General features: G+C 37.8%; 1 protein-coding gene across 9 annotated transcripts in view; it reads right to left on the bottom strand.

The window, feature by feature from the left end:
• LTBP2 (latent transforming growth factor beta binding protein 2) overlaps window positions 1-20980 on the bottom strand; it is a 116595-nt gene that overhangs the window by 46719 nt on the left and 48896 nt on the right. For all 9 annotated transcript variants that reach the window (XR_014173965.1, XR_014173966.1, XR_014173967.1 and 6 more), the window contains exons 8-12: window positions 17966-18068; window positions 10011-10085; window positions 3423-3545; window positions 1618-1782; window positions 363-596 (exon numbers count right to left, since the gene is read on the bottom strand). Coding sequence is in view for 4 of the 9 variants with exons in the window: in XM_081937333.1 (XP_081793459.1) it covers window positions 363-596; window positions 1618-1782; window positions 3423-3545; window positions 10011-10085; window positions 17966-18068 (700 nt within the window). In the remaining 5 variants the exon portion in view is untranslated. The remainder of the gene's footprint in view (window positions 1-362; window positions 597-1617; window positions 1783-3422; window positions 3546-10010; window positions 10086-17965; window positions 18069-20980) is intronic.

Genomic DNA, 20980 nt, shown 5'->3' with positions numbered 1-20980 from the left:
TCCCACTCAAAAGCAGAAATTTATATACCTCCCTGTTAAATTTTATCCTATTCATTTCCTCCCACTGTTCAATCCAGATTAGATCTTTTTTAATCTCTACTTTCTCCTCTAAAATATTAGTCACATCTCCCAGTTTTGTGTCATTGTAATCATCTTCATCTGATATTCTGTCTGTTTTAAATATGCAGTGTAGTGTGAATATCATAAATAAAAAATTAAGTAAAATTGATTTTTTATTAAAGTATCTTAACTCACAATAAATTATTCATTGAAATTAGGGCCTGGAAGACAATCATTTTGGAAAAGTTCAAACTGAATTGTGTGACACCCTTGAAATTACCAAAAAAATGGGTGACGCTTACCTTTTCTTGCTGGTATGTCAGTTGGGGAAAAAATATCTATGGCACCACCTTTCAAAACTTCTTGCACTTCCTTCTGTCTAATTGTCCAGTTAGACATCTGATCACCATGTCCCCTTTGCTCCTCTGAGCTGAGTGAGGGCAGCTCATCAACTTCTGCTTTCCTCAAGGACATCCGAATGTCTGAGTTAGCGTAAGTGTAGCCATGGCCTGCTGGGCAGATTTCCTTAAAAGTTTCTGTAGCCAAGAAACCAAGAAAAGTAGCCAAGTACAAGATTTGATTTAAACAGTACAAAGAAAAACTGAAGCTACAAAAAGAATATGATGTGTCTGGGATTTACCATCTCAAATAATCTAATTCAATAGTAGTGGGGTTTTTTTCAGTTATATATATAAGATGTGTGGGGACACATATCTTCTCTGTTAAAGGTGTCTATTTAAATAACTTCTATAATCAAAACATTGCAGGAGAACAAGTGTAAGTTGGAATACTTGGAACCAAAATTGAAAAATGGATGTCATCAGCAGAAAAAATGTAATGTATGTGTTCTTTTAAGATACAGCCTGTTGTGCCTTAAAATGGATTCTGCTGTACTAATGGCTTCTACTGTACAGCACAGTGGAGTTGCCATGGTAACAGCTTTACAGTACTCCACAAGGGGGCTCATTCTGGTAAGGGGGAAAATCCAATATTAGAAATTATGTTTGGTCTGGACATTTTCCCCCTATAAATAAATACCTGGGCAATGCTGGGATATCAGCTAGTTTAATAATAAACAAACAAACAAATAAAATTGCATGAGGATGAAGAGAACCACGGGACAGAGAAAACTCTTCCTCTAACATAGTGTTTTATGACAGCTCTACTTATAGCAATCTTTTCCCTCTATTGGCTGCCAGATTAGTGGCAGCTATATCTCCCCTCATTCCCCCTCGTTCCTCATAATGGAGTTCGCTGCCCAAATATACAGAAAGGCATCAATCTATACACTGAGAAGTCATATATCTCTGTTTCTCCTACTTTGTCATGCTTCCGTAGGTTTTTTGAACCCTGAACTCCTCACCGCATATCCTCACTGACTTGAAGCAAGTTTCTTTGGATGGCAAAAAGCCAGACCTCTGTATATACAGCACTTCTGAAACCCAGTTTTGGCAGAGAACATGATGGGTACCAAAACATTTAGCGCAATCACAGGATTTAACATAACTGGACAAAACTAGAAATAATATGGTTCAAACAAGAAAGCCGAAGTCTTACCAGAGCCCAACAATGGGCATATCTCACAATTTTTCCCCCATCCTTGGCCAACACGACTACAGCAGCAGATCTGTTTGGTGATCCGCTGATTAAGTGGCAGCGTACACATTCCTCTTATCACAGAGCGATAGCACGACCCGTGTTCTGTTGAAACTGCCTTGTCCGCTGAAACAAAATTATGGATTTTTCATCTGGTATCAATTTTTGAAAATTCAAATAAAAGCACAGAATCTTTGTAATTCAGGGAGATCTCTGAAGTTAATTTTCCCATGCTTGGTAGGGTTCTTGTCCAGATAAAAGGCCATTTTCTACACACACACACACACACACACACACACACCACTTTGGAAACAGTAGTATTTACTTCTGAATAAGCAAATTCAGAAAAATTCATAAATGTTCATACATTTTATTTTCCTACTTTAATGTTTCTACTCAATTATTTCATCAAAACAGAAAGGAAATGCACAGAAACAAAGGATAATTTAACACTGCCATTCATTCATTCTGAACAAAAATTAATTTAAAATATTACATTCATCATGCTGCATGGTTGAATAGAAGATTAATCTATTTAAGTTGCCAGTCCAGACATCGCCTGCTTTAGGATGCTGGCAAGCAACTGACTTTATAGATACAGTATAACGATTATAAGTAAAATAATATAACAGTTTAAGTCTATAAGTTTGCAACAAGACTGCATGACTTCAGATTTTAGTTAACAAATCAGTAAGATCTTTCATTGTAAATGAACTGTCATTGCAAAGTTTTCTGTGTGTTAAATAATGTCATCTTCAGCTTAAATTTAGCTCATTTAAATTACTAAACTACTGAATAATTTATCTTAAACAGACTGAAAAATGTTCTGCATTTTCATATGTAATCTACTTTATTAAAGTTTTAATAGGTGACCCTTTTAAAATGCTCAGTACAATTTTATACTACTTCATGTTTCTTATTTCCTATCATTCATATATTGTTGCATTTTTATTAGTACAAAGACCTACAAAAGAGAGGTCTGTAAAGAGTTTTATAACTATGTTATAAATTTATAAATCGCCTGTCCTTCATTACATCAGTTTGGCATAAAGGGCATGCTGCAAGTACCAAACACCAAGGTGGATCTGGTGAGTCCTGGGAGCAGGCCTTCTCTGCCATGACAAAATTGCAAAATTCTCCTTCATCCCCAAAGTTAGATTAACAATATTGATATATTCACTCTCCTCGTGCCCATAGTTTGTATATCTTTCTTTTTAAACATATTTTGATTTTGGTAATTCTTTTTAATAATTATTGTGTTTTAATTGTTGTTTTTGTGTGTTATTGTTGTATGCCACTCAGAATCACTCCTTGTGAGGGGCAGATCTACACATTAGATAGCTAATCTTACTTTGGGGGTGATGGATGAATGGATGGATGGATGGATGGATGGATAGATAGATAGATAGATGATAGATAGGTAGATAGATAGATAGATAGATAGATAGATAGATAGATAGATAGATAGATGAGAGAGAGGCGGGGAGAGAGAGAGAGATCAGATATTGATAAATTAGGACTGAAGGAAAACAATATCATTTTCAGAATGATATACCTCTTACTCACAACAGTCTAGTGGAAAGCCTCTATTAATATTGCCATTTCTGCTTAAAGAACAAGGAAAGGCATTTGCAATCTTATTCAATGAAAATAATTTCTACATCATATAATCATTTTGGATTAATCTCGTTTGCTATTATTAAATTTAAATATATTGTGACTTAACATTGAAACAGTTGTCTACAAAAAAACCATTAAAAACTTACAAATACAGTGACTGCGTGATGGGTCCAACATAGTACCAGGCTTACAAGTACAGATGAAGCTGCCTCGGGTGTTCATGCATTCTGCATTTTTACATATGCCTTGAATTGTACATTCATTAATATCTACAAGTAATAAGGACAAATGAAGTTAACCAGGTTTCAGTTATCCTAAAATCACGGAATTAAAAAAATTATGCACTTGTGGACTGCGCAGAGATGGATAAATTAATCCTAAAATTAAAAGATAAAGAGGAATCGGAATATTATGAAATCTGGAATAATTGGTATGAATGGTTAGGAAACAAGAAAAATAATTAAGCCAAAAACAATATATATAAATACGTATAGAACTGTGTATAAAAGTATGTAAATATAGAAGCGGAATATTATAAACAGGTATAGATAAGATGATATAACAAGGTACAAATGTTAACATAATGACTGTAATATATGGTGAAAAGAGAAAAACATGTATAGATAAGACGATATGACAATGTACAAAATGTTGACATAACGACTGTAACATATGTTAAAAAGAGAAAAAACAATAAAAATTACTAGGCAAAAAAAAAATTATACACTTGTAAGGACCATGAGGATCACCTTGGCCAATCCCCTACAATGTGAAAGAAATTTTTTTTAAAAGCATCCATGAAATATAGTTTTTTTAACCTTTTCTTAAAATCTCTAAAAATTGAGAACCTATAGACTCCATACGTGTGCTTTCCATGGTTGTACAGATCTCATTATCAGAATGGGTTTCTTTATATCTAAATAAAATCTAAATACTTGCAAAATACCTTATGAATCAATGCAAACAAGTTATATAACCAATGTTCTAAGGTGGCACCTAAAATATTTCTAACAAAAAGGGAAGAAAAAATCATTCAATCTTCAGCATGTCCCAAACTTCCAATTATCTAAAAGAAAGTTTTTCTGTGATAGCAAGAAAGAATGAACAATATAGACTACGCAAATATGTTTTTATTGGACAATACAATTGTCAGACCTGGAAGCCATCTTTTACCTTTTGGATTTCAGGTCTGCCACATTTTCTACTGTGCGAAAATGGGAGGGGGAATTATACAGAGTGTGGGTGATATGTAGCCATAATAACATTCATTCTCATAAAATCAAGGTTAACTGGCCCTGCAGCTGTAAGGAGGTGACTGGGATGTAACTCCTGACTTGGATGATACCTGATTGGATCATGTGATGGAGATGTGGGTGCTGGGGAGGGTCTTGAACTTTCACTTGGGTGGAGAAAACCTGGAAATTTTCAGATTCGGGTTTTCCTAGATGTGCCAATATGACAGTGATGGCTAACCTTTTTGCCATCACGTACCAAAAGTGGGGAAGCATGGGGAGGAGGGTCATGCACATGCATGCCCTCCCCCCACACATGCATGTGCAACACCCCCTTGTCCTCGTCCTCCCTGCTTTTGGCACATGATGGCACAGTGGACCCGTTTTTTGCCCTCCCCAGGCTTCAGAGGCTTTCTAGGAGCCTTGGGAGGGCAAAAATGGCATCCCCGTCCCCTCCTGCAGGCCCTCTGGAGGCCAGAAATGGCCTGTTTTCTAACTTCCGGGTTGCCCATAAGGCCATTTTTTGCCTTCTGGAGGCTTCAGAAGCCTCCAGAGGGAGAAAAATGCCCTACGGGCAACCCAGAAGTTCAGGAACCCAGAAGTTCAGGGAAGCCTGCGGAGGGTGAAAAACAGGTGAAAATGAAGGCCAAAATCATCTGGCCAGCACGTGCATGCACGCTGGAACTGACAGGACAACACCTCGTGTGCCCTAAGAAATGGTTCCGCGTGCCACTTGTGTCACGCATACCATAGGTTCACCATCATGGCAATAGGACATCTCTAATAAAATGGAACTTTGTGGAAACTCAAACCTCGGAGTCTTTCATTAGGGGTGTTATTTGGAACCCTGACAACAATTTATTCAATTAGAAGTTGCAAGACACAAGATGGATAGGATTCTAGAGAGTGCTATTTTGAATACATGGTTGAATAAATTGTCTTTTTGTACCTGGAAATTGGCAAACAAATTTTAATGATAATGGTAATGATAATATTCCCCCCCTCCAAAGGAACAATACCTCATTACAGTGGAGTCTGTATGCTCTAGGGATACTAAAATCTGCATGTTCTAGGGATGCTAAGGGCTGTGTGAACAGGTGCAACTATGTCAGAAAGGTCTTAGCTGAAGAGCTAGGCTAAATTAGTTTGGAAAACACCCCATTCAATATGGTGAGAATACATAATTGAAATTTCATATCAGATTGACTGTCACCTGGATTAACAAATTTTATATTGGATGTTCTGAAAATTTACTGAAAAATATGTGACAGGACTCAGCTTCCTATGCTAGGCAACCAGGGTTATCGGAAGGCAATCAAAAGCAAAGAATTTGGTCATAGAGAAAATACTTAATGTTTCTACCAACTGAAACCATCAAAATGAATATAAAGGCAAATGTACCAGCTTTGGAAAGAAAGACATACAGATTAAAAATTAATAAGCAGAAACTTATGGAACAAATACATGTAATTTTAAAGCACAAGTTCTTTATCAATGCTGAATTGGAAGCAATTAAAAAGCAAGCAACTCAAAATTTAGTGTATTCAGAACTGCCAATAACTCCTTTTTAGGGCCCTGTAATTCCTTAATTCAGGATAGAGTCAGGGCAACTGGATGGAGCTAGGTGTTTACTGCCTGGATGCCCCTCCCAATGCCACACAGAATTCACAGCAGCTATTTTTTTCTTTGTGCTTAGGATAGAAGCATCTGCCACTACCTAGGATTAAACTCTCAACCTTCCAAGTGGGAGATGAGCATCTTCATCATTAGGCCACTACATCACTCTATTCAGAACTACCAATAATAATATCAATGTGCAGCGTGAGCAGCAAACAGTAGATAGTGAAGAGACTATTGGTGTTAATGAAGAACAATGAGAAGAAACTGAAGATGTTAAAGAACTACAAGCACTATGGATTCAGCCAAACAATCAGAATAGAACTAGAAGGGACCTTGAAGGTCTTTTAGTCCAACCCCCTGCTCAAGCAGGGGACCCTAACTCAACCCATCCTGGCCATTTCATAGCCAATCTACTTTGGATATTTTCCTGAGTCTAGTAATAAGCCAAGGATGGCTGTCTGTTAGAAGATCATTGACCAAATGCTCTCCAGAAGCCACCTTTCAACATGGATAAACCCTGGTGGACTTTCTTAACAAAGTCTGCTTCTGCCATTAAAATTCTTCCAACAGTATTCTTCCAGAGCACTGTAAGACATTTAACAGGTAGTTCTGTGACAAAATTGCCTAACCCAGGGAGGACACATGCCGATTCTAAGCTAATAATCCAAGCTAAAGATTTCCATTTTGGTCATTGCTCCCTTCCAATGTAATAGGCATTTCCTTATTCTGAAAGCAAGTGCAGTGCAAGAATACATGTCATTGATATAGTCAATATAGAAAGACATACTAGCTGAGAAATCTGGGAGCTGTATTCCTAATACATTTGGAGAACATCAATTGGAGAAGGCTAACAGCATGGACCATCATAATCTGATACTGTACCAAAGCTATATTATTTCTCTATTCTGAAATAAACCAATCCACTTGTCAAATTGGCTCAACACCATGGTTACAAAGAGCAATTACAACAAATGCTTAAAAAAGAGGTTGTGTAGTGTGCATTTCTTTGTTGAACAAAATAAGAACTGAAATAGATAGATTTATGCTGGAGAAATCCTGGTCTAATGGTTGCTTCAGGTTTATTTTAGTTCAGAATACTTTCTAGGTTAAAAGTTATTTGCCTTGTCAACAATATACCACCTCAGTATATTTTCAGTCATAAATGGATCAATAATAATAATTTGTTATTGATAAATCTAGGAATGAAAATGGTTTTTGCTTCTCATATTGAGAATTGAGTTAAAATATTTTAACAGACGTAATGAGTCTGGGGAAAAGGTTGCCTTTACTTTAAGAGTCGCGTTAATTTTAATGAACTAATTCCATAAAGCAGATGTTTCTTTTTTCAGGGTCACAGAAAGTCTGAAAGAAGCCAGATGCTATGCTCTCACTTCAGTGAGGTCCAAAGTATTTATTCCAAACCATTTTTGAAACCTGTACAACTCCATTGTTTAGCCAGTGTAAATATAGTTACTGAATTAATATGCACCAGGCCGCGCTGTGACTGGCATATTTCAAGATTATGTTTTCAAGGTACTTGCTTTATATACTTACAGTAGTAAAGCAAAAAGATGTTCGAAGAAATTTGTTGATAAGCATCTCTGAATCTTAAAATGGCCATCTGTGCATAGATTAGACCACAACATCCTACATATTAAATGTAAGTACAGCAAAGTATGATTTCCCCTACATTAGCATTTTAGTATTGTGATATTTGCCTCACTCATGTTGTAAAACATTCACTCACTAAAAAGATATAAAATCCCATCCATTTTACTATTTGTATTTATCATGGCTTGGGACCAGGTTATCTGAGAACCATCTCTTCCAGGTCACATCTACCTGACCCATCAGAGCAGGGAGGCAGGGAATGTTGCGGATCCCATTCCCAAAGGAGATACACCTGGTGGCCTTCTCCATGGAGGTTCCCTCTCTCTGGAACATCATTCCCCCAGAGTTTAGAATGGCCCCCACTCTAATACTCTTCTGGAAAGTGCTGAAGCCCTGGTTCTGCCAGCGGTCTGGGGAACCCAGAGCGGGATGGAGACCATTAAGTGGCTCATGTGATCTGCTGTCGCCAGGTTGGGAGGTGGGAGGTGACTTTGTTATATTCTACTATATTGATTTATTTGATTCTTTTTGTTAGTTTTTATTGTTTTAAATATGGTTTTTATTCTGTAAACTGCCTTGAGCTGCGGCAATATAAATTCAATAAATAAATAAATATCAAATAATAATCTGTCCATGTAGGTTATTTTGCCCATAGAAAATTTGTAATTATTTCCATTCATACCATCCTCTAACATATGAAGACGTCTGCTTCTTCATTTTATTTTAATTAACTATAAATTTAATTTCCTTTTTAAAAAGTAAATTAGTCTGCTTTCATTATTTAAAACATTCACCTTTCTGACACAGGCTTGCTTTAATGTAAATTTTCCCAGTGTAAGCACCTTTAAAAAAATAACTTCCAAGCTAGCAATCATTTTTCAGTAATGCATCTGTTCAGACATATTCTTAATGGATTTTTGTTCAGTTAGATAGAATTTATTTCATGCTAACAAGTGCAGTGTTGTCAAATCTAGTGTACTTCCAATAAACTTCATGTGGAATTCTTTACACCCTCCTCCCCAGCCTGTTATCTTGGTAATGCCTGAATTTAAATTAAAATACAATGAATACTGCACTGAATTTATTAACTTATGGAAAAATATTAGCAAATAGTGGTGTTAAAATGGATCTTACCATTTTACCATAATGGTAATGGTACCTCAGACTCAGATTACTTAGATTACAATACATTCTATGAGACTATTCAGAAAAGGTACTTGGTGCAAAATGCACCTGTCTGCATACTGGCAGGTGAGAGCCACTTCAGCCATCTGAAATATGTATTGTGAGTATCCAATAGATTTCCAGGTATAATTCAAAGTGTTGTTTTTTACATTGAAAGTCCTATATAGCTTGGCTTCTAGGTACTGTACTTGCAGGTCTGCCTTCCCCAGGTGCAACAAACCTGGCTTCTTTTTATGATTTAGATCCATTGACCCTTGGATGTGGTGTTTCTTCACAGTGGCTCCTATCTTATGGAATAATCTTGCCCCAGAGACTAGACATGTGCCAACTTTGAAATCTGTTTAAATACTCAGATTCAGTTTCCAATCTTCTTAGCTGTTTTTACTTTTACACATAGATATACATTTGCAAAACAAAACAAAAATGTTGTAGCCATTTTGCCTTAGGTTATAGAAAACAACTCTTATTTAAAATATTTACAAGGAATATTATACTTGGAATAAAACTGGTTGTTACATTATTAATTACAACTTATCAAACCTCAGAAATGTTTATCATTATGTATATTTCACAGTTAAAATGTTGGAAGAATTTAAATCTCTTGGAAGGCAGCATTGGTCTTAACCAATAAACCAAGACCAGATTTCATGCCTGAAAGCAGCGAGTATTGACTTCAAAGCAGGAAGGTTCAAAGTTGTCAAATATCAATTGTAATTGATTTACATCGATTTAACTACAACAGATATTTCCATTCTAGTAACTAAGGAAACTACAGTGGAGGGGATATATACATAAGTACAGTAACAGTAATCCTGGCACAAGTTCTTCATTGTTATCTGAGCAGGTCACACCACTTGACCAGTCTTGCTAAGGAGGAAAAGTTAAGTGGCATCAGGATAGGTTAGTATTTCTATGAGAGGAACTCCAAGGCTATACACTAGGGAAGAAGGCGAAGATCAGGAAGAAGGCAGTGGACATACACTTCCAAAATGCAGCCAGGAAAAAAAAATATGGTTGTCAGTGTAATTAGTCGCCATTGAGTATATTTTTACCTAAATGAAAAATTAAAAAGAAATGGCTGCCTACCTTGACAGTGACTCTGATTCAGTTTTTTGTATCCTTGTGGGCACTCAACATGTCCATTTTCTATTGTTGGATAAGCTAAATGAAGAGAAAGAGAAATTGCACCATGGATGGACAATTCAGATTCCCCTTTTCACTTCTTCCTTTTCTAATAGGATACACTATTGCATTGTGTTATGTTGTGCTGTACTGCAGTTTAATCTTGTTTTTATATCTCAACTTTCCTTTGAGAACTCAGAACATGTACAATATATGAAAACTTCCTCTCATTTTATACACTCTCTCCTGTTGCAGTCCTGTGAGATATATTGGCATAAATAAAGAATGAAAAATAATCCAGACAGTTCTGCAATGAAGTTGGTTTACTCAGTCTAATTTTAACAATGTTTACCATTATACCCTGTTAGTTTTCTCCTAGGCATGCATGAACATGCACCCTTCTACTCCAGAGAATTTATGTATAATCCACTTTATCCTCCACAAGTAATTAGGTAATCAAGGAACATCCAATCTGCAAAGTGGAATGATCTGAAAAAAACTGTTTCCTCCACAATTTGCCAACCCAGTTATTCTGATTGTTCATTTATTTAAAAAAAAACTCTATAATGGGAAACAGTGCTAAGCATCCGAGAAAAAAGGCAAAATGAAGGTTCAGCGAATGGAAGTTATTCAGAACACACTGTATTTGGGTTCTTGGTGGATTTGGTGGACTTTTTTCAGGACAAATACACTGCTTTTATTTGTTGGCTGTTGAGATATTATAACTTAGGCAGCAATTTCATTGCATGGATATTGCATTATCAACTCTTTATAATATAATGTCCCTGGGAGTCTATGGAAATTCTTAATCATCCAGGTCATGGTTGAATGACACAGATAAGCCTCCAGGTGGCCTTAACAACTCACTAAAAGAATGCAAATGACCAGCCGTCTGCAAGGAATATAAATCCTTCCATTCCCTACCATCCAGTCAGCGCTGAAGAAGCTTCTTGGTTGAGAAGCGAAACAACTTCAAAGAAAAACAAGAATGCCCAGTTGCCTCTTGGAAATAAGAAAAAAAAATATCTTTGGGAAAATTCCCTGGGAAAACCATTATTTCTCCCTTTCTCTCACCTACTTCACCTATTATTATTGTAAATATTCTATATCATCAGATGGCACTATTGCATGATATTTGCAATACCATTTATCATCACTGGAAGTCTTTAAGAAGATGTTGGATAGCTATTTGTCTGAAACGGTATAGGGTTTCCTGCCTAGGCAGGGGGTTGGACTAGAAGACCTCCAAGGTCCCTTCCAACTCTACTATTGTATTGTATTGTATTATCAGCATTGTCATCATCCTGTTACTACAACCAAACATAGGAACAGTCACGTATTAGAAACAGACTATGTTGGGGAAAGTAAGTTCTGCAGAGGGAGATACAGCACACTCAGACTTGCAACAGTCTGCTATTATAGCCAATCTCAATAAAAAATAGTTTTAGCCTTCCTGGTCTGGTCCACCTAAAAGGGCTGATATTATGATTGTTGGGCACATTCCACTACATATTTACCTTGAACCACCACCAGAAAATGAGGTATGACTACAATGATTTACAGAGTAAATAGTTGCCAGTGCATTTCTCCTTCAACATTACCTCACCAAAGTGCCCAACTTTATTTTGACAGGGTGAATTTCAAACATAATTTGGAGCAGCTATATACCCCGTTTTCTCCAAAATAAGACCTATCCTGAAAATAAGACCTAGCATGTTTTATATGTGCACCTAATATAAGCCCTACCCCCCAAAGTAATGATTCAATGATCTGTAGGTGGCCAAAGACCAAAATGTCTCCTAACTTTTTGGACAACATTCTGTTTTCCCCATATCAATTCAGTTTCTTGTTATTCTGCAAGCAAACAGCTTGTCCTTACAGTTTTCCTCAGATAAAAGATCTGTCATACTATTGGGAGATCAGATGCATATATGCCCGTCGAATAAAGATATCTTTTCTGAACCATAAACAGGAGGCATGCCTTATCACAATGGACAATCAAAATGTTAAAATATTAACCAAAAATTAAAAATATTTTCTAAATGTGTAGGAAGAATCTTATTCACTGGAAAGTCAAAATATATTATATTGGATTTCAAGCCTCCATAAACATTTTTTAGACAACTGCACTCATCATCTACCTAGAATCTAAAGTTAATGAATGTGTTTTTTCCTTTTTAATGGATCCTTCTTTCATCTACTGACATTTACAGTAATTACAACAATCCTCTCTTTAAATTGTTCTGAATCATTCTTTTTTTACTTCCCCAAACTGTCATGTGAATTATTTCAGATAACTAATGATCCTGCATCTCCGGCAACAATTTGATGCCGCCTCCCTCCCTCCCTCCCTCCCTCCCTCTCCCTCCCTCCCTCCCTCCCTCTCTCCCCCTCTCTCTCTCTCCCTCCCTCCCTCCCTTTCTCCCTCTCTCTCTCCCTCCCTCCCTCCCTTCTCTCTTTTGCTTTGCATGACCAATTGCAAGAGAGGTTTTGAGTCTAAACCAGACTTCTGTTTGGAATTTTTATGTGAATTCACTGTAAAAGCAAACAACCATTAAAAAGCCCTTCATTTTAAAATGTGAAACATTAAATAATAGAATATTATGTCAACCCCAGCAGTATCCTTTGCAAAGTTGTTCATGCTCTTGAGTTTCTCATTCACTGAAATAAAACAATGGATCTCTCTACTTTGTAAACAGCAGAAAATATTTGTATTACAGATATTTAGAGCCAAAGCTAAGCCACTTAAAGAAACTTCACAGAAAAAAAATCTTTCCATTCCTGATGCCATCCCTAGAAGCTTAGCAAACTCGTGAACAACATATTCGGTACCATATATGGCAGATCCAAAGTTCCCTGGAGAGCTCTTGATTAAAAATAGAGAATTTGGGGACATTCAGTGGACATGCAGCAGGTCTCAAAGATTCATCCCATGTTGTTCAGGAGCATATGGATATAATTGTTAGATTTACAAAGCTGCATGTTGAAATAGCTATAAGCTTGAGATCAGTTCATCATATGGGGTCCAATATGGTTGCTTGGGGAATTGTTTGTCATCACTTGCCCCACCAGTTCCACCACTCCCACTACAGCAAATCCCCTTTTAACAAATTAGCTTGCTGTATACAAAGCATATGGGGCTAATGCTTTTTTCTCTTTTCCTGGAAGGAAGCTGCATTTGAATGGCTTTCGATCATTCAGTTGAACATTTTACCAAAATAGTGCCATTCTCGTGAATTAAAGTGCATTAAATGTTTAAAAAAAACACTGCTTAAAATTCACAATTGATTTTAAACTGTTTGAATACCTAGTAATTTCATGAAAGATGGTTGTGTGAATGTTTGGTGAAATAGAAGTTGGGATGGATTCTTTTAGACCCATAATTCTATTACAGCATACTGTATAAATTTCTTGTTGCATACTATCAAGAGCACACTTCAAAAAATCTCTAGTGTTTGGAATACGTTCAGTTGTTTCATTCAATTACACAATTGAGAATCTACTTAAGTAATTAGAATTGTTTGGTCCCTCCTTTTTATAACGAACAATTAGTGCAATACGTCCAACTGCACTTCACTAGAAAAGTCTCATAAGTTAAAGAAAGTCAATACAACAACGGCACATTAAATACAGAGACTTTGCTAACCCTTAGAATAGTAAAGTCTCTTAAATCTTTAGGGATTTATCCAAAAAGATGAGTAACCCACTCTTAAATTATGCCGAAATTCTACTTGATGGAAAAGCTCCTATACATGCATTCTTAATTAAATGCTCTACATAAATTCCATTTCCATGAAATCAACTCTTTTTCCCATTTAAATGTGTCTTTCAACATACTCAGCTTGAGTACCCAGCCTTTGGGGTACCACTATGACATTCATTGGAAGCATTTCTTTCAGAGGCTTCAATAACTATTTTCATGCCTTTATTAGAGTTATTTTATTATTGTTTTTGTCATAGATGGGCAAGGATTTGGGGCTTCATAATATTTTCTATTCAACCACAAAGTTTGGCATGACCACTGTAATAGTGTTCAGCCAATGATTCTGACCTTATCTGGGCAATCTGCCAGCTATTTGCCAACTCAAATTAACTCAGTGGGAGGTTCATTCACAGAATGCACTGAATACCTTGTTCAAAACTATCCATTTCAATACATAGTATTTTTTTCCTGTTTGAGAAAATGAAAAAAAGCTGGAATTATTTATGATTTGTCTGAAAATCTTCAAAAAATCTAATAAAATTGACTAAAGTAATAGGAACATGCATGGGTGCTGAAATCATAGATAGACAACTGAGCATCCACAAATCACAGCTGAATTTTTGCAGTGAAATGATATGACTCAGTCAGTATGTGTTTTTCAGCCCTTGGGTAATTTTAAGATAGGAATGAGAAAAGTTTGTTCCAGAAAATATTGTGCTCCCACTCATATCTTCTGTCCCGTCCAAAGCCAAAAGAAATGGGGAAAAATCAGCCTTATTCCTTCTGGTCCCAGCATAGCACCACCAGATGGATTCCTGTGCTCTCAAAAAGATTGAGAAGAGGTGTACCCTCCAAATCTTCAAATGTTGCCTATCCTACTTTCCATGTGTTCTAAGACTGAAGGAATGTTGTGGCAGTGATAGACAACTGGCACTCTAAAACCTAGAGACATTAATAATAGCAATTTTGACAGGTATTTGTCATCCATGATGCTGCTGAAATCCTGTCCAGTCCCTAGAGGATTGAATGGGAGAGAACAGGCTTAAATTGAATCCCAATAAGATGAAGTTAATATGAGCCACGGTAGTGCAGTGGTTAGAGTGCAGTACTGCAGGCTACTTCTGCTGACTGCCGGCTGCTTGCAATTTGACAGTTCAAATCTCACCAGGCTCAATGTTGACTCAGCCTTCCATCCTTCCCAGGTGAGTAAAATGAGGACCCAGATTGTTGGGGACAATATGCTGACTCGGTAAACCACTTAGAGAGGGCTGGAAATCACTGTAAAGCGGTATATAAGTCTAAGTGCTATTGCTGTTTGTCCATTGAGGTTCTCTGTCTATTCCAGAGATGTCTCATAAGGAGTTTCATAACCCCTGAAGGAACTGGTTATGACCTGGAGGTTCTCCTGAATTCATATTTCCTGCTACTACAACAGGTGAAGGCCTGACCAGGGGAATCTTTCCCCAGCTTGGTTGGTGTGCCAGTATCTGGAATGGAAAGATCTTTATGTACTTGTTAGATTACTGCCACACACTCTACATGAGACAGCCTTCGAAGATCGCTCAGAAGTTACAGTTGGTTCAGCATGCAATGGTTCATGTGCTGACTGGTGTTTGTTGGTGCACCAATATTCTGGTCCATGCACTGGTTGGCAACAGACTTCTTGAGGCAATTAAAATGCTGTTATTTGCCTATAAAGCCTTACATGGTTTACTTGGCACCTAGTTTTGTACAGGACTGCATTCTCCCATTGGAATCAGTCAAACCACTTTGATCTATTCAAGATAAACTATAGGGAGTGCTCCATTGTAGGGAGGTGACAGGAAGCCAAGCAATATAGTTAAAGTTGGTGCCATAAAATTCATTATGCTGCCTGATATCTGTCCGTCTTTCTGTCTATGTATCGGTTTCTGTATCCCTGTCACCATCCCTATCCCTATCTCTATCTCTATCCCCACTCTATCTCTATCTTTATCACAAGGGCATTTAATTTAACATAGACATAACCTTCTTGTTTGCCTGTAATACATGCTCAGCAATTGGAGAAACAGTACAGTCCCTCAAAATGAGCATCATTACAAAACATCCCTAGCAGTGACGTGCAGTCAGGGGAGGCATCATGAAAAGAAAAAAAATGTAAAAGGAAAAAGGCGAGAGCTGAGGTCAGGCCTCAGGCCACCGTGGATGACTCTGCTTAACTGTTTTAAAAAGCCTCTAAAAAAGTGCACTCTACTATGAGGCAGGAGAACTGCATGCCTCATCTAGTCTGACTAGGCGTTTTATGATCACTCGAGCAGAGTTAAGCAAGGCTTAAAAGCCTAAAAATTCCTGATGTAGGTGAGGCACGCAGTTCTCCTGCCTCATAATAGAGGGCGCTCGTTTGGGCGGGGCTTCTTCAGAGGACCCGAGACAAGAGCAGAGTTGAAATCCTCTCTGAAACAGGTGGAAAAGGTACGTGTGGGTCGGAGGGAGGGGGAGGAATTCAAACTTCATCCTCCTGGTGTGGGGCTTTGGGCAAAAGCTGGAGGGAAGGACTCTGGCTCGCTTGTGCTCTCCCTGGGGTGTAGTTTGATTGCAGGGAGAGCCACGTTGCCTTTTCAAACCTGTAATCAGTGAAGCTGGGCTGGATCCTTCCGGGGCTGGGGGAAAGTGTGTGTGCTCCAGTATGGCTCTTTGACTGGCTTCCTGCCTCTTCCTGTGGTCTCCTCGCTGGTGTTCTTCCCTCCAATCCAACTTTGTGTGTGTGTGTGTGTGTGTTTGTTTGAGAGAGAGTGAGTGAGAGAGAGGGAATGGGATAGGAGAGATAGTCCAATCCAACGTGTGTGTGTGTGTGTGTGTGTGTGTGTGTTTGAGATGGGGGGGAGGGAGGGAGAGAGGGAGGAAGGAGGGGAAAGGAGAAGAAAAAGAAAGAAGAAAACTTCTTTCGCAAAGGAGAAAAACAAATGCTGTCGCTTTAAATCGGAACTGAGCATGCCTGGCTGTGGAATTCTGGGAGTTGAAGTCCACAAGTCTAAAAAAAATTGAAACCCACCACTGTGTCAGTGCCTCACCAGCCATAAACCTCACCACACATCACTGATCCCTAGCTATTGTGACTCAGCATACAAAGTACAATAATAAAATACAAAGTGTGGTGCTTGATCACAGAGACATAGCTTATGTCTGTTTTAAGTCATTAAGTGGGCATCTTCTGTGCCGGGGTCCCTTTTATTGTCTACAAAAGGCATGCTCAGAATTCACCTATCCATAACTATGGCCATTCCACTTTCTATGGTGTAGATTAAAGAGAGGATTGGATACCCGTATTAACCACCTATTACGATACTTCCCCCAAAGTCTAACAAAATATTGAAAATACTTTTTGCCTATATAACAATCCTAATCAGTCTCTCTTTCCATTTATTTTTTTGTTTATTTCATTTATTTATTTAAATTCTATGCTGCCCATCTCACCAAGGCGACATTTACCAGTTGGCCTAAGTAATAGTCCAACTGGAAGGCCATGCATTTTTGAGAATAACTAAACTATCCCCTGCAATTGTTTTACATCAGGAAAAGAAAACACAGAACCAGATATCTATGTCTTTGGAATGGGATCTAGACTCAGTCATGCCAATTGTTTGAAGTATTGCTATTTCCAAAGTCTCTGCCAAGAGTTCATCTAAAGCAGGCCCATAATGCATAAGGCTGAGTATGCAACCTCCTAAACTAATCTGCAGCCACATCTCTTAAAATGATGGGCACGTTTTTGCAGTTTCCTCTTGACTAATGCCTTTGAATCAGAAAAATCATGATTAACTGTGGGTTTTATGGAGGTGGTATGGAAGGATTGTTGAAAGCTCTGAGCCAGGAACTAAGTCACCTAAATTAACACTGTAGCCAAGTAAGAATCAGAAAAAATAATACATTGCATATTATTTGCCTGGATGAGAGAAAACATCAAATTCAAACAGGAATCAGTGTCCTAAAAACATCCAGATCTGCCAACTTCCTATAACAAATGTGTTTACATTAGGTATCACATTCTATTTATGTCCTTTTTAATAGATCATATTACAAAATGTCTAGTAGAGACTAGAGTCACCTTGCCCAACAAAATGCCCTCCGGGAGTCCAGATGTGCTAGATTATATGTTGTTTGGCAATTGTGGGAATTATATTCCTACACATCTGGAGGAAATATGGGCTAGAAAGGTTCTTCTTAGAAAAGCAGTTACCTGGTTTCACTGGGCATGGAATGCATCTGCTGAGACCCCAGAAGGCTCCCACGCTTCCACAGCAATCCTCATACCTTGCGAGACCAGGCAATGGATCAGCACACTGGAGATGAAAAAGTGACATTAGAATCTCATCACTCCCAAATACAAAGAACAAAGAAAATGTGAAAAAACATGGTAGAGGTAGAGGAAAGACTCACAAAAGCATGACTTCCTGTGGAAAGTAGAGTGCATAGTAGAGATTTTGAATTTAGCAGGAACCCTTGTTAAATACACTCCTTAAGATAAGTAGGGTAGTGAAACAACGCTGGGTTATTAAACAGCGTGATGTCCCATTAAAACATAAAATAGTCATAATGTAGTTATCCTGAATGCAGAAAATGGACTTTGCTCTGCTGCAATTTGAATGCTAACAGACATTCACCATATTTGGAACAAAATTTAGATTTATTAAGAAAAACCTAGATAGAAAAGCGTACTTTAAATTTACAATAAATTTAATAAATAAAGTTGAATAATAAAGTTAAATAACTTTAAGTAATAACATTAATTTAAATTAACTTTAAAGTTAATTTAAATCACATTTCGAAAAGAAGGAAGAAAGAAAAAGAGATGGACAGGAAATTCTATATGTATGTTAAACATAAGGTAAAGGTAAAGAGTCCCCTCATATGTGCTAGTTGTTCCCGACTCTAGGGGACGTTGCTCATCGCCATTTTGAAGGGCCAGCACTGTCCAAAGATGTTTCCATGGTCATGTGGCCGGCATGACTAAATGCTAAAGGCGCATGGAACGCTGTTATCTTCCTATTTTTCTACGCTTTCGAACTGCTAGGTTGGCAGAAGCTGGGACGAGTAATGGGAGCTCACTCCGTTATGCGGCACTAGGGATTTGAACCACTGAACTGCCAACCTTCTGATCGACAAACTCAGTGTCTTAGCCACTGAGCCACTGCATCCCCATGTTAAACATAGACTCATTTAATTAACAACAGGCCAGGTAAGAGACAGAGGCAGACACTCTTCCCTTTGCCCTTTGCTCATAGATGCAAAGAGATGATACAATACACTATAACTAAAAAAGAAACTTGATGCTGTCAGAGTCAATTATATATTTTAAGCGAGTAAATAATCCCTCATACATGAAAGTGAAAACTCATCTTTCTCTTTGTTCCTTGAAAAGTTAAGGAATTAATATTAGGTATGAGGTGTTGACCAATGGATCATGTCTTAAAAACGATACAATCAAGCAAAGCCTTTGGATAAGATAAAATAAATGTCTATTCTCAGACTGAAATATATTACCAAGTGGGGACATATCTGTCTAGGATTTTTCATTGATTTATTCCTGCCCCCAAAGGCCTATGGATTGTAGTCTTCCCCTTTAGAACTGAGCAACTGCAATCAACAAGCCAACACTGGCAGTAATCCACCCACCCACCCCAAATGGCCATGTGCCCACGGATCACATACCCATAAATTTGGCATCAAGATTGAATCTGAAGACAAAAATGCTTTCTGCTCTGTTTTTTTTTTTTTTGCTCCAGTTAAATAACTGTACAACAGAATAGGCACAATCTTTTCTCATATAATTATTTGGCTGTTGTTTTTTTTAAAGGGATGGAGGGAGGGAGAAAGAGAAAGAGGATCACATGGACGAAGTTTCCCAAGAAGCTACAAGGGAAATTAGCATAATGGTATTTGTTTCCTGAGTAAGAATGTTTTTTCCATGCACTTTATCTATGATCTACTGACAACAGAATAGCTTTTAAAAGGGCAACCTTTAGACCTAGATTTCTTGAATATATATTGGGTCAGACAGAGAACAACAAAGACCTGAAGAAAATGTTTGAATTCAAGATGATTGCACTTCCAGGGTCTGCCTGAATCATCTTTATTGTCTTTATTAATGAAAAGAGCTGTTTGGACACCTGGAAACTGCTTCAAGATATTCGCACTACTGAATCTACTAAATTAGCTTCCTACTCTGCATTCAAAATCTCCAGGGGAAACAGAATGCACCTGCCTCAAACGTAGACATTTCAATGTCATATGACGAACGGTTGCAGGAACTGGGTATGTCTAGTTTAATGAAAAGAAGGACTAGGGGAGACATGATAGCAGTGTTCCAATATCTCAGGGGTTGCCCCAAAGAAGAGGGAGTCAAACTATTCTCCAAGGCACCTGAGGGTAGAACAAGAAGCAATGGGTGGAAACTAATCAAGGAGAGAAGCAACTTAGAACTGAGGAGAAACTTCCTGACAGTTAGAACAATTAATCAGTGGAACAACTTGCCTCCAGAAGTTTTAAATGCTCCAACACTGGAAGTCTTTAAGAAGATGTTGGATAGCCATTTGTCTGAAACGGTATAGGGTTTCCTGCCTAGGCAGGGGGTTCGACTAAAAGACCTCCAAGGTCCCTTCCAACTCTGCTATTATATTGTATTGTATTGTATTGTATTGTATTGTATTGCATTGCATTGTATTGTATTGCATTGCATTGCATTGCATTGCATTGCATTGCATTGCATTGCATTGCATTGCATTGCATTGTATTATCAAACAAGAGTGCAAGAAGTTGCAATGTGGGTGCTCCTCAAAAGGCAGCAATACATTACTGCCCTTCTATGGTTTCTCCAATTCAAGCTACCACTTTGTGCTATAGTAATGTGCAAACGAAAGCAATTACAGCATACCATCCTGGTTTTAAGTTGCTGCTACACTGCCAAAAATAATACTTTTTTATCTTGTAGGAAGTTACCTCTCTTCTAGGAAACTGAGATATTTTAGGAAATATTAAAAGGGCAGAATATTTCCCCCTAAAAGGGAGGTAGAAACTCTGTCCCACCCCCTTTGTCAATGGACCATTAAGACCTGAACCAGTCTATTCTACATAACAAAGATCTACCTCCTTCAGGCAGAGCCATAATAGGAATTGCCAAAAGCCCCTTCATTACATCATCACCCAGCAAGGCTCAACCAAGCCTGAGACACAAATACAACCTACAAAGTTACCC

This window comes from Natrix helvetica (assembly GCF_964273705.1).
Source record: "Natrix helvetica genome assembly, chromosome: 1".
Lineage (NCBI taxonomy): Eukaryota > Metazoa > Chordata > Lepidosauria > Squamata > Natricidae > Natrix > Natrix helvetica.
The sequence above is the reverse complement of the archived record's forward strand: the minus strand, read 5'-3'. Positions and strand labels throughout refer to the sequence as shown.